This window comes from Maylandia zebra, linkage group LG7 (assembly GCF_041146795.1).
Source record: "Maylandia zebra isolate NMK-2024a linkage group LG7, Mzebra_GT3a, whole genome shotgun sequence".
NCBI classification, from domain to species: Eukaryota; Metazoa; Chordata; class Actinopteri; order Cichliformes; family Cichlidae; genus Maylandia; species Maylandia zebra.
In genome coordinates this window covers 51,266,683-51,283,533 of record NC_135173.1, presented here as the reverse complement: position 1 = coordinate 51,283,533, position 16,851 = coordinate 51,266,683, and the positions used below count along the sequence as shown (strand labels likewise).

General features: G+C 39.3%; 1 protein-coding gene across 3 annotated transcripts; it reads right to left on the bottom strand.

Annotated features, from left to right (window-relative positions):
- Positions 1-372: 372 nt before the first annotated feature.
- LOC101473803 (guanine nucleotide-binding protein G(q) subunit alpha) lies at positions 373-16,676 on the bottom strand. 3 transcript variants are annotated; one of them, XM_014413524.3, is made up of 8 exons: positions 16,537-16,676; positions 15,981-16,134; positions 10,525-10,709; positions 5,617-5,771; positions 5,170-5,298; positions 3,355-3,484; positions 2,642-2,795; positions 373-2,288 (listed from the first exon to the last, which is right to left on the bottom strand). In XM_014413524.3, exons 2-8 carry the CDS (start codon positions 16,114-16,116, stop codon positions 2,098-2,100), a joined length of 1,080 nt encoding a protein of 359 aa, XP_014269010.1. In that variant the 5' UTR covers positions 16,117-16,134; positions 16,537-16,676; the 3' UTR covers positions 373-2,097. The 3 variants fall into 3 exon arrangements, with proteins under 3 accessions (XP_014269010.1, XP_076742740.1, XP_014269011.1); XM_076886625.1 differs by lacking the exon at positions 16,537-16,676 and adding an exon at positions 16,352-16,526; XM_014413525.3 differs by lacking the exon at positions 16,537-16,676 and having other exon boundaries at positions 15,981-16,313.
- Between the last annotated feature and the right edge of the window lie 175 nt (positions 16,677-16,851).

The window sequence follows — 16,851 nt, the reverse complement described above, 5'->3', positions numbered from 1 at the left end:
GTAGGATAACGGTTTTTAATTCATGTTCGATGTGGGGTTGAATTGACTGCATGTAGAACAGACCACTAAGGATTTGGTGCCCAGCAGCCACCTCACTTTTAATCTATCCTTGTGTCACATACAACTGCCACATTACTTTGAGTGTCCTCCAAAAATATTGGTTCTTTGCCACACTCTATATCCCTGCATACAAGACTAAAAATATGGACCTAATGCTGTAGGCTCCAGCCAGATGGATGTATCACAGAGGAGGATTTTAGGACTTAGACTGCTCCAGATGAGCTCTTCAAGCAGCCAAGAAGACAAACACTTGAATGGCAAACCATCAGTGTGCCGGAGCTGATTTGCAAACACAGACAAAGACTGAAAACCTAAAATGAACAGATTGTTTATTTATCCAATCGCATTTAAAAAGACTGCATTCACATATTACAGTCATAGTGAAATATACCAATAAATAAAATGGTACACATTAGCCTGTGAAGAGGGTTCTGTGAACAATAGTGCTACGGATACACTCTCATGAGCTTTTTCTTTATGCCTGCGAATAGACCATCTCTAAAGCGTCAGAGATGATTTAACATTTAAAAGTTCTCCCTTTAGCAGTTTCAACACTGACCGTGATGTGAGTAAAAAGACAGAAAAATAACCACAGTGGGAGATTACCCAACCATGAAATATGTACACTATGCCTTTAGATAAATAAAAGGGGAAGTTGTAAAGCCTTTTGAGCAAAGCAAGAAATATACTTAAAAATCCAATCAAACAGTCTTTGAACTGAAGAAACGTGCTATTCAAGCGTACAACTGACACAAGAAATAAATGTGAATATCACTTTGAAATGTTTAGAATTAGAAAACAAAAAACAAAAAGTATGCCGTGCTCAAAAAAAGTGGCTTAAAAGGGTCAATGCAGACAATGTACGGTGGCCCTGAGAGGTCAAAGGAACTGCAAACTAAAGAAATACCAGCAAATAGAAAAATGTTGAAAAAGCACACAAAGGACAACAGAACTTGAATAAAACACAACAGTAGTAGAAAAACACACAAAACCCAAAAGTGTTATTGGTGAGGTATGTCACCAAACACCTGAAGTGGCAACAATCTAGTGCTAAATGGCTAATAGCAAACATCTATCTGCAGTATTACATGAATCATATGAAAACACTGCATGTTTTTCTCCCTCACAACGTGGATGAGTCGTGTGCTCCTTTTAAGCCTACAATGTTTCGCAGCCGGTCCTTCGAATAAACGCCTCCCCCAAAAACACCTGTTTTGTTGCTCTGATTTAACTTCGACTGTGTTTTATTCGGCTTCTGTGTTTTGCTTTGTTTTTTCATTTCCAATGTGTTTTGTGTGCATTTGGAGAAATTTTCGGTTTGTTGGTGTTTTTAAGTCGCAGCGCAGTTCTGAAGTTGCAGCGTTTGACCTCTCTGGGACACCGTACAAACGTGAGGCGCATCGAGTGAATTGAAATTTGAAAACTGGAGCAAGTACGACACAACCACCGCTACAAAATATACAATGTGCAAGTAACAGTGGTAAATAAGGTCAGTGTGTCATTAGTGTTGATTACGACTAGTTCCCTTTAAGTCAAGACACAACCTAAGCATTCAGATGCTTCGAACACTTTTTAGCTTGAAAAACAAACCATGACAAACTTGGATTAGTGATGTGAGGTGCTGCATTGCAGTTAGTCTGCATTCACTTCCACAGATTTCCTGAAGCAGAGACTCAGTACATTACAAGTCCTCTGAGGCTCTTGAGGACACTGAAATATTTTACACTGCTACACAAAGCACTCCATAAAATTCAGTGTTTACTATAATAGGCTCCTCGCTAAGGCAACGCTTTCAGCGTCACACTTCATAATAGCTGAAGACATCCACTTTAAAGAGTGTAACTAGAAAATTTCAAATACATAAGTAGTGGAGCCATTTGACGACAAGCCGCGTTACTTCTCCGTTTCCTGTTTTTGGATTTAAGAGTTCAACAGCAGCGTGAAGCAAACAGAACCACAGAGGAGCTCTCCCGGCTGCCAGGTGTACAAAGCCGATTGAGTTACAGCAAAAAGAAGAAGAACAAGACCGCCACACTTTTAGACCAAGTTGTAGGCATCCAGGTGGCCCTGCAAGATGTGGTCCTTCACCACGCAGAAGACAAACCGGACGTTGTCTGTGTCTGTGGCGCACGTGAAATGGGAGTAGATGATTTTTTTCTCATCTGGGTTAAGACTGACAAACATGTCTAATATGAATGCTTTTCCCGCGTCGACGTCCTGTGGAGGACCTAGAAGAAGAAAACAGCACAGGAATATTTTAGTAGTTGTGTAAAAGTGAAAAATTGTAAGTTAGATTCATGCATTTCCATGAAGAAATAGAAATCTGAATTCACAGGCAAAGCATATCATTTTTATCAGCGGAAAACAAACTGGTACACTCGTGTTTGGTCTGGTATAACCAGTAGCATTTAGTAGTTAATGCCAGCGAACTGTAAAAAGGAGTGAGTGTGTTGTTGGTGATTGTAAGAGAAAGACTTTGTTATTTGACACAGTGAATCAGCAAAAACGAATGGACCAAGATGCTCATATTATCATGTTCTATTCAAATGTTCTTTGCAGCGAGTGCGCTAGTTCCCCTTACCGTCGTACTCAGGGAAGTAGTCAACCAAATGTGAATACATGATTTTTTCCTCGAGTAAATCTATCTTGTTGAGGAACAAGATGATCGAGGATTCTTCGAACCACTTGTAGCTTATGATTGTCTTGAACAAGGCCATGCTTTCTTCCATTCGGTTCTGTGAAAAAAAACAAACATATAAATAAATAAAGAATGAAAGGGAGCAAACACAACAGACGTGAATCCCTGCTGAAGAACAGCAGTACTTCACCAGTGATTGCCTGTGTGAGCAAATTCAATTGGCTGTAATCTCATCAAGTGAACAGGCCTCACTAAAAGGTGCCCTTTGTTGGGCTAAAGTGACTTTAGAGCTCCCCCTGCAGTTGAACTATGAGCACTGCCACAAAGGAGGGCTGAGATGAGGTTAATCAATGTGGCCAGAAAGTGAGAGAGAGAGAAACAGAGAGACAAAGAGAGAGAGAGAGAGGAGCTGGACTCTGCAGAAATCTAGGTCATCATTTCCACCTAACAGGTTTGGCCTTAAACAAAGGAAACAAAGTCCCTTTGTGTCCTATCCAGTGAGTTGGGTGTTTTTTTTATCCCAAAGCAAGCTACTGTCTTTTCCCATGTAAGAAACATGTATATATATATATATATATATATATATATATATATATATATATATATATATATATGTATATATATATTAGATTAGTATTTTTAAGTCTGATTTTTACCTCATTGGAAGACTCAGCGAGGACCTGATCGTACTCACTAAGTGCCACCAGGAACATGATGGAAGTGACATTTTCAAAACAGTGGATCCATTTCCTCCTCTCTGAACGCTGACCACCCACATCCACCATCCTACAGTCACAGGTTTAAACCGGTGAAAAATATTAAGGTAACATAAATGATACAAATGATGTTTCTTAAAAATGATAACAGGACCGGAGACAGCAATGTAAAGTACATGAACTGTTATATTAAAGAGGTAAAACCAGTCAAACTGGGGGAACCAGTCAAACAGCAGCTAATATAATCAGTGGCCAGCTGTCACAGCGACATAGTCTAAAATTGGTCAGTTCAAACAGGATGTTTCTTTCTAATTCTAATGTGAACTCTAATGTGCGTTACATTTTAATGGGCTTCCTGAAAATTAACATCTCAGTGTCCAGTTACCTAACACACAGTAGGTGGCTTTGAGAGATCATTTTAAAGTTGGTCGGGCCTTCTCACAAAGTTTGACTAATTATCGACACAGTTAAACGTCACTATTTTTAGCGTTAAAATGATATTTAGTTTTCTAATTAACAAACATTTTGTTTGCTATATAACTATGAAATCAATTTAACACACTCTTCATGCAGAACTGCTCTGTGTGATCTGTCTGCTCTTGCTATACATAGCCGCCCAGGATGGCAGACTTGATGAACAAATTATATTTAGGGACGCAATGATAACTGCAGTCCAAGGGCGAACAGGTGAAAGTGTTGCTTATAGGGCTGTTCGATATAACGATATATATCGGATGACGATATAAAAACGTCTATTGTTTCATTTTACGCTATCGTTTGTTTCGCAAAATAAACTGTTTACGGCAACATTTTTTCATCGTTTTGATAGTCACTGTAGTGGCTATATTAATTTCTTAAAGTTCTCTCTTTCTCTGATATTTAATATAACCACACTACCGACGACAAGCGCCTGTTTTTATGCGTTGTGGTTAGCAACAACGACGGTAACAGCATCGCGTGTCCGCTTGTTTATGTTCCACATAAACCTTTCACAATAAAGCTCAAGATCCTGTTGAGACTTTTCAAAATAAACAGAATCACGTGAAAGAGCAGATTATTTACGGATGAGAATTAAAAAAGAGCCATCAGGTGCTAAAAAATAAACCTTAGACTCAAACGTTAGAACAGGCTTTTCCCCGCAGCACGCTGTGTAATAAATACTCACAAAGAAAACGGCGGCCTTTACAACTTATGTCTAAAAATGTATCGTTTCATGCATCGGTTAAAACACTCGACTCCAGCTACATGACGCGCAGCTGGAAACACTTCCCGCAAGACGAGCTGCCCGAGATTCACAGAATTTACAGAAAATGTTAAATTTTTGTGATTTATATCGTTATCGGGAAGATAGAATTCTTATATCGGGATATGAGATTTTGGTCATATCGCACAGCCCTAGTTGCTTATGTGCTTATGTTACCTGATAACACTAGGTGTCATCAGGGACAATGTCATTGTTTTTGCAGGTATCTGGTTACCAGAGAGGTTACAAGTAAAAAGAAAAAAAAACAGGATGGCCATTCGCTAGCAGTGAATGCACCATAATGATGTATACACACAATAGACATTGTACTCGGGAGGTAGAAGGGTAGAAGATTTTAAAACAGGTTACTGGATCTTTATATATATAAGATATAAATGTATCGATCCCTGTAATACCTCGAATTATGTTATCTGCTTTTAAGGAATGTTGCATTATTTTTAATAGTATTTGTGGGAGACACCAACAAAAGAAAGAAAAAAAAAACCACTCACCTGAACACCACACCCTCCAGGTCAAAAGGGTACTCTATGATACCGGTTGTGGGCACCCTCACCCTCAGCACATCTTGCTGAGTTGGCAGATACCCAGTATCAGAGATTCGATCCAAGTCATCCAGATAGCTAATAGCACAGGGGGAGGATAATGCAGTGTTAAGAAATGAAAATGAAAGCTGCTGACAGAAAGACTGATGAAGAAGCAGAACAGAGAGGGAGAGAAGGAAGACATTTATTTTGAATTATTTAAGTCATGGCTGCATCTGTTTCAGCCATGTAGCTGCAATGAATTATTTAGAATTTAAATGCGTTTCTTTTTAACAACCTTAAATGGAAAAACTACTAAGCCTCTGTGTCCTTGGTGCATTAAAAAGACGGCTGGCAGATGAAACACAGGAAATTATTAGACAGTGTGTGAGGAGTTATTCTTCTGTTTACACTCACTATTTGGCTGAGTCTGAGAGCTGGTATTCCCGCTTCCGATTGTAACATTCCTGAATTCCCGGGTCGCTCCACAAGCTCTTCAAGGCATCAATGTATGGGTTGGTTAATGTTACCACCTTTTCCACATCAGCCTTATTGACAGTTGTGGCGTTGGCCTGAGCATCACAATAACACATTAATATTAGCGACAACTTCAGAAAGAATAATTACTTTAATATTGTGTTATTTATAGGAAGCATCTCTTGCGCAACTGTCACCGCAGCATTATAGGTGACGAATCAGTCCCAGTGCTGGAAGGAAGGAGTGATGTCATCCGGTTTACCAAGATAACAAATACCAAACAAGATGGAATTAAGATTCTGATTCATACTACCAATCATTTACTGAAACTAACTGTTCAACATATAAGCACATCATTTCGATACAGTGGGGGAAATAATTGTTCCAAAGAAATGAAAAGTTTATATTTTTATGATAATTTCATTTTAATAGAGGCAGAATATCAACCAAACCACATTACGTAAAAGCTATAAGTAGATTTTCTTGTCATTGAGTGAAATAAGTATTTGATCCCCTACAACGCAGCAGGAATGGCTGTGTGCCACGTACGGTCAATCAATCAACTACGGATCGTCCTTTTTGAACTCCTTATGTGTATGAAGCGCAACTTTCCAGAGAATCAGTTCCCTCCATTTTACCACTTTGGGCAGTATCAAAGAGCCAAGAATAAAAATAAGAAACCTAACGGATTTCGAGAGTTTCGGCAAAGAGGAGCGGGCCAAACTCCCCCCTGAGGTGTGTACACGCCTGGTGATGTGAGCAAACTTTCAAATTCAGCAGGCAATCAAATATTTATTTCCCCCACTGTAAAAGAGAACTTTTTGATAGTCTCCAGCAGACATGATGAAATTAAGCCCTGTTTAAACTACTGTCACAGGGGGTCTTTAAAAACCAATAAGTAATCTCTGAGCTTCCAAACATAAAACAATAAATCTGATTTGAAGGTATCTGTGTAGTGGTTTTTCTTGAGTATGTTATCAACAGCTGTTGTTTAGAAATCGTCATTCTCAACCTAGCAGTCAAGCGTGTTAACCCCATCTGCAGGAATTTAGTGCATTGGTTTGCATGGCATTGTTGTGGGAGAGAAGCGGTACCAGTATGTTATACGGCAGCCATCAGTGAAAACGGAAATGACACTGAAGAAATCAGACACAACATGAAAGGAGCTGGGGTAGATATGGGTTGCAAAGCAGCTTGCAGAGGCAGTACTAGCCGTGGGAAGGCTAAAGCATTTGCATGCCCCCATATCAGATTTTTTCAACAGGAAGCACAGAAGGGCAGCAGTTCAGCAATCTGAAGCAATAGTAAACATGAGAATCAAAACCCATCATTAATGAAATTCCAGTGTTATGAAATATATGAATCGAACCGGCTGATTACACTGCAACACTCCAATGAAGGTAACACTGAAGAACAGATATCTGTTTGTTGAGTCATATATTTTTCATAATGCAGAAGTCTTTGGAAGGGATTTTCCACTTTGTTTGATTTTTTGTTTTTGTTTTTTCATGCTAACTAAAATGCTCCTGCTTCAAAATATACTCCCATTCTTTGATGGTCCTGTTTTTCTTTTTCTATTTTACATTTTCTTCCCCCTGCAGTCACTGACCACCTAATAGAAATCAAAAAATCTTAGCATTTTACTAAAAGATTGTTCCAGCTTTTAATTCCACACCACTAATACAATGTAACTTACTCGCCTCCATCACTCAACAGCTGCCACTGTTTTATGTGCCGCGCCTCAAATAATCACGTCACTTCCAGTGTCTACTTCATTTTTTATAGAGCTACTCAGAGGCAGATTTCTTATTTAAGACTCAAAAACACAATCATAGAAATACCACTGAGTATTCTTCTTACAGTATATTCCAGTATAGAGCTAGCTAGCCGCAGTTATGAAAGTATCATTAAGGCAGTCACATGAGTCTAGAGAGAGGTTGGCAACTGCCTTGTGTCCACCTTACTGGTTGCCAGCAAAACATCTTTGTGGTTTGTGTCTCACTTTTTCAAGTTTCGCTACAGTTCAGTGTTTAATTAGCAAGTGTTTGCAGACAGGTCAGTGTCATCCATAACAGCCACAAGCAAGCATTACACCGTGCTAGTGACCACAGTAATCACAAGGAGGTGTGACTTTTTGTGTAAACCTCTTACATAAAAAGTTAACTAAAACTATCACTTTTGACTTTATATGAGAAAATGCTTTCAGAATAAAAGTCTAACCTGTGTGTTTAGTGAAGCAAACAGTAGGAGCAAGCTTCACTAAGTTAAGATGTTCTCCTTCTGGTGAAAGCAAGCAAAAAGCTAGTTACCCCAGCAGGCTTTTTTGTGAGCATATAAATTTAATCCAACTCGTTCAATTGTTCTTTTGGTTTTGTTTTTGCTTTGTTTTCTTTTTGTTTCAGAGAGGTTATACGAGGACTCAAATCTTTGGATGGGCCTTCTGTGCATTACTATAGATTCTAAGCTACGATTTCACCATTCAGGGAAGAGGTTTAGTGAACTGATATACTGAGTGCCTGATATCACCGCTCGCTAAATTATTCAAACAGACAGTCAATAGTTTATTCAATAATGAGCGATAAATTTGGTTTCCAGACAGGAGTCTAATGCACTTTTTTGTGATCAGCATAGTTTGTGAACAGTGTAGTTGATTTGATGAATAAACGCACTTATTTCAGACACAGCGACGGATGTCTTGACCTCACTGACCTACGGTCTCTCTGTGTTTCACTGCTGATTTATGCAAACCAACTGCATACAAACAGTGCCATCCTGTGAGCTTTTACAGAACACCACCAACACTACAGGAAAGAAAAAATATAACTCACATGCTGACTCAGATGATCACTGACATAGGCTCTCCTGGATTGCATCCTAACCTGGAGCTTTACCTAATGTAGTCTCTGTGTGTGAGCTAGCACGTTTTTGTGATTAATACGCACCTGGGGCCCGTTCTTCGTACGTCGCTTACTACATCCAAGATCAAATGACACATCCAAGACCAAACCATCGCGCTAACCGTGAGCTCACTAATCCGGTTCCCCGAACACACCTGCTGTTGACGATTAGTACAGCTGGATGAAGTAATGTGAGATCACTGGGTGTCGTAAAAGGGGCTACGCATCGATAGTGGAAACATTGATCGGCAACCCTCTGATTGGTCGGCGAAAATGTCGAAGGAGTGCGCTCGGTATTTTTCGGCAGCAGAGCAAGAACTCTTGAGTGAGGGATTTCAGGAGTTTCAGAGTTTAATCAGAACGCAAGGGAACACTGCAAAGGCTGCAAAAGCAAGGAGAGAGGGCTGGCAGAAAGTTGCTGACAAATTAAACTCGTAAGTAATTCAATAATAACAATAATAATGGAGTGGATTGATATAGCGCTTTTCAAGGCACCCAAAGTGCTTTACAATGCCACTATTCAGTCACTCTCACATTCACACACTGGTGGAGGCAAGCTACACTTGTAGCCACAGCTGCCCTGGGGCAGACTGACAGAAGCCAGGCTGCCATATCGCGCCATCGGCCCCTCTGGCCAACACCAGTAGGCTGTAGGGTAAATTTATTATATCACACTATATTATCCAATATTATATTACATTATATTATATTATGTTATATTATATCCCCTTACACATTAGAGCCACAACAGGACCCACTAGAACATGGGAACAAGTAAAAGTGAAATATAAGAATATTCTACAGAATGGTAATATTTATCACTTATATTGCTTTTCGTCTCTTGAAAAGAGACCCTGAAATAATCTGTTTGTTTATAACAGCAACCAAGAAAAGGGCAGAGCAACAAAAGACAGGTGGTGGTCCTGCACCCCCTCGTCAACAAGTTGGTTAAGTGAATAATACCCTCACGGGAAAATCGATATCTCTCTATGAGCACACTGTCGCGCTGAGCTAAAGGATCCTGTCTATCCCGCAATATATGCTGAATTCTGAAAACTCTCCTTATCAATCTTGCACCTTCCGCAATGGGTGGCTCGCGTAAACGGACAGGACATGGCTGCGACAGACTTCCCAAATCCACCTTCGCTTTTATAGCCGTGGTCTCTCATCTTGATTACACGAAGTAATTTACAATTACTACTCTAAAATATGAATTACATCTGTAATAATCACATACATGTAATAAGATGATTAATAGTACATTTCCCTTTTTTAGGAAATGACCTGTATGTATCTGTGTGAAATCAATAAATGGATCAAGTACTGCATTAACTTTAGTTACATTGATAATATTTATTTATGGTGAAACAGTGGTGGAATATCGCTGTTGCTTTCGTATAAATGAAGCGGACATACCTGCGTGGCCGCGATCTAATCCTGTTTACATAAAGTAAACCTGCTCCCGAGCAGGTTTACGGTTACGGCTCTGTTGCTATGGCAGCAAGTCCCGGATGAGCTTCGGAGAACCGAACGATCCAAGATCACGCGAAATCGTCAACAATCAAATCCAGCTAACTTACTTAGCGAGGTACGAAGAACGGGCCCCTGGTGTTTGTAAGACAGGAACAGATTCCTGTATGAATAATGGGGAATTCCTGATCTCTTACTTGTTTTTGGCTCAGGACTACCAGTTTTTACATGCTTGCAGTGTGACACTCTGTATACTTCAAAACGACAGCTCACTCCGTAAGTAGACAAAACTCTCTGGCAGCAGGATTGCAAAACTAAACACTGTTGCAAATTACCAGAAGTGCTTCACCCTAAATACACAGTAATACACACTGCAGGCTCTGTCAGTAAACCTTCCGCATGCTTCTGTGGGACTGTGTCTGATAAAAACCGCTTTCTCAATTTGTCTGAGCAAAGCAGCGAAGAAAGGACACAGGCCTACCTTGTTGTGCTCATACTTGTAGGGGATCTGCAGTGCGTTCATGGCCTGGATCATGGCCTGCATGGCTGTGAAGATGTTCTGGTACACCAGCTGTTTGAAGCCTCTCTTGTCTTCATCAGAGTATCCACGGCCATGGATGATCCTCATTTGTTTAATGAACGTGCTCTTGCCACTTTCACCAGTTCCTATCCAACAGGAGGCATAAATGGAGTTTTATTCTTTATTCCCATCAAAATACCAACAATACAATGCACCTGTCCTCCCCTCTATACCTTATCACATCCAGATACTGTGTAAATCCAAAGGTCATTTTCATCCCCTCAAGTGATTCTTGATCCAATAAGAACACATGGAAAATCAGATTTTAAAAATATATATATATGAAATATTTATTACAGAAAAAACCTATTACAGACATGTTTTGTTTTGTTTTGTTTTGTTTTGTCTTGGTTGTTTTTACAAAATGATTTTTTTTATAATTACAGGACGATCAATAAGCTACCTGAGCCCTTCCTGTAATTTTACTTTTACTTTTTTTATTTCTTACAATTTAAGCACAAAGAGACACAATTATGTTATTTACCACAACAGCAGGTAGAAAAAACTTAAAGTCTGAGAACTTGTTTTTTTATAGTGGTAGAAGAAGCATCTAGATTATTTACTTAAATAAAAACTTCTTTAAACATATATAAGGAAAATTCTTTTAATTAAAGTCCAACTAAACTAAAAGTGCCTCAACTATAACTATTCATTATACAGAATTCATTTTTTCAGTATATTATAGGATCAAGGTGATTATAGTTAACTAAAACTGAAAACTAAAGCAGATTTGAAGAAAACATTTTAGTTACCTAAAAAAAGTGAAAATTAAAACTAGACTTGTGCAAAAATGTAAACTATATAAAATAAGATTTTGTAAAAAGTATAGTATCTGTTAGTTTGTTAAAAAGGTGTTATTTCAGCTTGGCTGATGAGGCATTGATGGACATGCTTATTGAGACTCCACAGGATTGTGAGTCAACTGCTTTCAAAATATTCTGTGTTTTTATTGTAACACCGGTATAAATTTTCCTAAATCGTGCCTCCGACATATGCCTTCCATACAATAATAATTAAAAAGCCTAAATCTGACACTGAAACTAACAAAAACTAAACTGAAACTAAACCGTTTAAAACAGTAGAAAGTAAGTGAAACTAAACTGGATTAAAAACAAAAAGTCAAAATGAATTGAAATAAAAAAACGAATTAGAAATCACAAAAATAAAATAACTCTGAAAGGAAATAATTTAAAAAAATATTCAGTCATTAATGAGTACATCACTTGTAATTATAATTTAAGCACTGACCTTTGGCTTAATAAAAAATAACAAGGTATAAATTTTTGATTGATTTAAGGCTATAAAACACACACACACACACACACACACACACACACACACACACACACACACACACATATATATATATATATATATATATATAAAATAACATCTGTCGCAAAAAAATAATGACAGAAATATTTAACTAATACAGGTACGTCAGAACTTGTTTTACGTTTTCCTGCTGACCCTGTTGACACATCCATCCATTTCAATTATATTGTTTCTGTAAAACGTTCACATATTCTATATCTGTGTAGTGTGCAGTGTGTAAGCGATCAGCTAGTTTTAACTGTAAAACTCCCACTCTTTCTGTCTGTTGACATTGAAATTCCTTTTTGGATCACTATGCGTCACACTGATAAGCTCTTGACTTTTTGATACCAGATGAAAATTTCAACACTTTCAGTGTTTTCTTTAAGGTCCTAACAACAGGTGTTCATTCCCCAGTATTCTGAGTTTAGTTTAAGGTAGTAAATGTTAGCATGTTAACGCAGTCAGCATAATAATCATTACATCACCAAATGGACTGCCAACTTTATAGCTGTGAGCATCAAAACATGCTGATGTTAGCATTTAGCTTAAGGAGCAACTATGCCTGAGGTCTCACCAGCAGCACGGATGCAGACTCTCCTGTTTAGCAACACTGGATGGGGTTTTATAGCTCAGAGGAATAAACTATGTCAGGTTATCACTAAACAGATGGTATACAGAGCGATTGATTTTATTGCTTCATTTATTTATTTAATAATAATAATAATAATAATAATAATAATAATAATAACAATGGATTGCATTTATATAGCGCTTTTCGAGACCCTCAAAGCACTTTACAATTCCACTATTCATTCACACACTGGTGGAGGGAAGCTACAGTTGTAGCCACAGCTGCCCTTGGTGCAGACTGACAGAAGCGAGGCTGCCATATCGCGCCACTCGGCCCCTCTGGCCATCACCAGTAGGCGGTAGGTGAAGTGTCTTGCCCAAGGACACAACGACCAGGAACAGACAGAGCTGGGGATCGACCCGGCAACCTTCCGGTTACAAGATGAGCTTCCCAACCCCCTGAACCACGGTCGCCCCGAATGTAGTTATGATCATAATATATTATCCTGATGTCCTCTTATGTAAACTTGGACATAACTTGCATCAAATGTTACGTTTTGTCATCTCATGGGTGGCTGGTAGATTTATTAGAAGTTGCGGCATTTCCCCGTGTAGCTGACAATGCAGAAATGACACCGGTGAGACAACCCTGTGCACAAATGAAAGCAACAGTATTTCTTTTAAAATGTTATTAGAGAGTACTTAAAGCGATGTGCACTGTTCCAATCTCAGACTGAAACTGGTCGTGGGCTAAAATACAGAGTGCTGTCTACTGAAGCTAAAAGGCTGGTGACACGTTCAACATGACTACCCATGCTTGACTGCTTTAGACCTTCAACTTAATCACTGATGACACATCCTTTGCCAAATAGTCAAATTAAATGTGGCACCTTATTAAGTACACCTGTTCAACTACTTATTTATGCAAACATCTGATCCGCCAATCACGTTGCAAGAACAGCATTTAGAACATAGTCAAGACAAAATGGTGAAGTTTAAACTGAGCAGCCGACTGGGGAAGAAGGGTGATTGAAGTGACTTTGAATGTAGCGTGGTTGTTGGTGACAAATGGGCTAAGTATTTGAGAAACTGTTGATCTGCTGGGATTTTCCCACACTGCCATCTCAAGGGTTTACAGAGGATATTTTCCCAAACAAGAGAAAATATCCAGTCTGCGGCAGTCCTCTGGAAAAAAAAAGGTATTGATGATGTCAGAGGCCAGAGAAAAATGGCCACACTGCTTCGAGCTGTTACAAAGACCACACCCAGAACCGCTCCGGTCAGCTAAGAACCGGCAACCGAGGATATCACATCCACGAACTTACCAAAATTAGACAGAAAATCAGAAAAATGTTTTCTAGCTTTACGAGTCTCAATTCTTGCCGCAACATTCGGATGGTAGGGTCAGAATTTGATGGACACAACATGAAGCCATATTGTTGCTGACCATGTCCATCCTTTCATGATGCTTGCTTCCAGCACAGTAACACTGTGTCACAAAGCTCTGGTTTCCTGAACATGACGCGTCACAGTCACCAGATGTCAATCCAGCATGGCCCTTTGGGATATGGTGAAACAGAGGATTTGCATTTAGGACGTGCAGCCAACAAATCTTCAGCAGCTGTGCGATGCTGACACGTCAATACGGACCAAAATCTCTGCTGTTAAATGTTACGTTTTTCCAGCACCTCAATGAATCTGTGACACTACGAATTAAAGCAGCTCTGAAAGTAGAAAGGAGCAAGGAGGAACTAATGAAGCACCCGGTGCCCTGTAGTATACAGATGAGGACTGCAACTAATATTTCTTTTCTGTACAGATTAAATGACAGCGGTGTGTGGAGCCCATGCCATACTGGATTTTATGGGGCCAATTCTAAAGGAAGTTGAAACAAAATGTATACCATCAACTAAAGTGAGATAGATGAGGGAGGACTCATCACACTTCTAGGTATAACTGTTAGCAATTATGTTACTAATACATGTAGATTTGTCACATCTTTATACCTCATAAAGTCTCCAAATCATGCAGAGATTATAAATGCAAACTAGGGTCAGGAAGCTACAGTCTAACATGCTCGTGGCTAACCACAAAAATGCTACAAAACTAGTTGACCCAAGGCTAGTCGCATATTATTTCGTAAAAGGAAAAAAGCTGACGAGTGAGTATTTGAGCTTCGTGTCATGTCATGCCTGTCTGAACCAGCAATGTATACCAGAGGACTGCTTACTGTTGTGTAGAAGAAAAATGCTGTTATCAGATACACTGCACAGATCTGTCGATGGGCAGTTCTGAAGAACTGGAGGCAGTTGGCTCTGTTAACAGTCAACTGTTTTCTCTTTTTTCGCTGCTCTCCTTAAGATTAAACTGTGATGAGTTTTGTTGTAGTACCAGTTCTTTTTTTAAAATACGTCTCATGAGACGCATACAGCAACCACTGATCAATGTCACCGCAAACCACTAATGTACATAGACTTTGGTCCATGTTAAACTACTACAGTCAGGCCATATGTTGATGTCTTATCAACAAATGAAGTATATACACTTCATTTGGTACACATAATATTTCAATCCTACAAATCTGTGTAGTTAATCCCTTTTTTCCCCCATTTGAGATACAGTAGTAGCTAAAAGTAGTTAAAACTCCCACTGTGAGTACGTTTTGCATGGTTGCCCGCACTGTAACTGCATTTTGCATTGTCTTTACACTTTAACTCACCTCACACAGCAAACTATGCACACGCCCTATGACAGGAACAGTGTTCAGTAGTAAATGACGTGCATGTAAACTTCATCCTACTCCCTTTTGAACATGTAAATTGTGTGGTATATAGAATTATTCACGTCACCTCCATGTTTTTTATTTTACTTTGGGGATTTTTCTGTTTACAATGTATTATATATATATATATATATATATATATATATATATATATATATATATATATATATATATATATATATATATTATATTTTTCAGGTTTTAATGTCCACATTCAGGATTCACCTCTTACTCCACTGTTTATAATCTGCTTCCTCTCAGCTACAAAGGCATCATAACACACTCAAGTGCACTGAATCATGTTTACATCTATGTTTTGAGGGGTCTGATTCAAAGAGCAGACAGATGCTAAGTAGGCTGTATTTATTCAAGTAGTCTTCTGTGACACAGCTTTCTTTCTGCATGAATTTAAGAGCTGCACTTGCTGCCTCATATGTCAAAACCGTAAATACAAATATTCAACATAAGGCTGTTATATTTATGCAAGATTTTTTTCTTAAATCGTTAAGACATTTGATGTATCAAATTTAATAATTAATTTGATATAACAGACGAGATGCAAAGACCCTCTTGAGGAGGCCACCTAACGTTTTTCGGGATGCAGCTTCTTAAGTGGAAGTCCTGAAAACTTGTTCCACCTCTGACCTCTGATAGAGGTGTCACAGAGACCGTTTGATCCGTCTCTTACCCAGCAAAAGGAGTTTATATTCCCGTCGGGATTCCCTCTTGTCCCGGCGGAGCTGCCTCTCAATCTCATCGTTGATCCTCCGAGCCTCTTTGGCCTCCGGGCTGAGGCAGCATGCCCCCACGGAGCTCAAAATCATTCCTGGTTACAACTTCACCTTCCAAGGTAAACACACATACATACTGTTTGTTCATACAGCGAACACTCCCCCCTTCCCTTCCTCGGTGTATCCTCGAGTCACAACACACAATGATTAAAGCCCACGGTAACTCTTTACTACAAGCTCCAGCAACTACGCCTCCCCCCTCCCGGAGCTGGAAACAGAAGCTTTAGCAAATTTAAGGAAGTAAAGCAGCTGTTCTCGAGGCTGTTACCTTCTTCCTCTCCAGTAAAAGGGGAAATTAACTTTGTGCAATAAGTTGAGCAGACTGTAACGGCGACTGTGATAGCTGACGCTCCGGGCGTGGTGGACTGAATATGGCGGAGTTTTGACTCCAAGGCGCAACAAAATGACACAAAGATGATATCAATTTTAAAAAAAGTGGTTAAGAAGACCTACTCGGTAAATAAGATCCTGCAACCTTCTATCGCGTTATCCTCCTCTGCCTGCAGACTCCTTTATCCCGTCTCCCCCCCAACTCTATCCACAGTGAAAATCAACGGCGCGCCATGTGACAGAGGGCTGTGCCGTGATGGGAAGCCGTGTGGGCTTTCACTATTACATTATAGGAGCAGATTTCCGGTGTTAACCAGCGAACTACGGATGCATGTGAGAGAGCAACTGGCTGACACACTTCACCATGTCCGTAAACCAATTACATGTACTACAAAGACAGCAGCGCAGTATTGCTCCGCTGAAATAAAAACAAATAGA

Excerpts from the sequence above, each read along its gene's own strand:
- LOC101473803 (XM_014413524.3), bottom strand. The coding sequence starts at position 16,116 with ATGATTTTGAGCTCCGTGGGGGCATGCTGCCTCAGCCCGGAGGCCAAA. Across the intron at positions 3,485-5,169 it reads CTGGAGGGTGTGGTGTTCAG|GATGGTGGATGTGGGTGGTC; the intron begins GTGAGTGGTTTT and ends CTGTGACTGTAG. Across the intron at positions 2,289-2,641 it reads CTACTTCCCTGAGTACGACG|GTCCTCCACAGGACGTCGAC; the intron begins GTAAGGGGAACT and ends TTCTTCTTCTAG.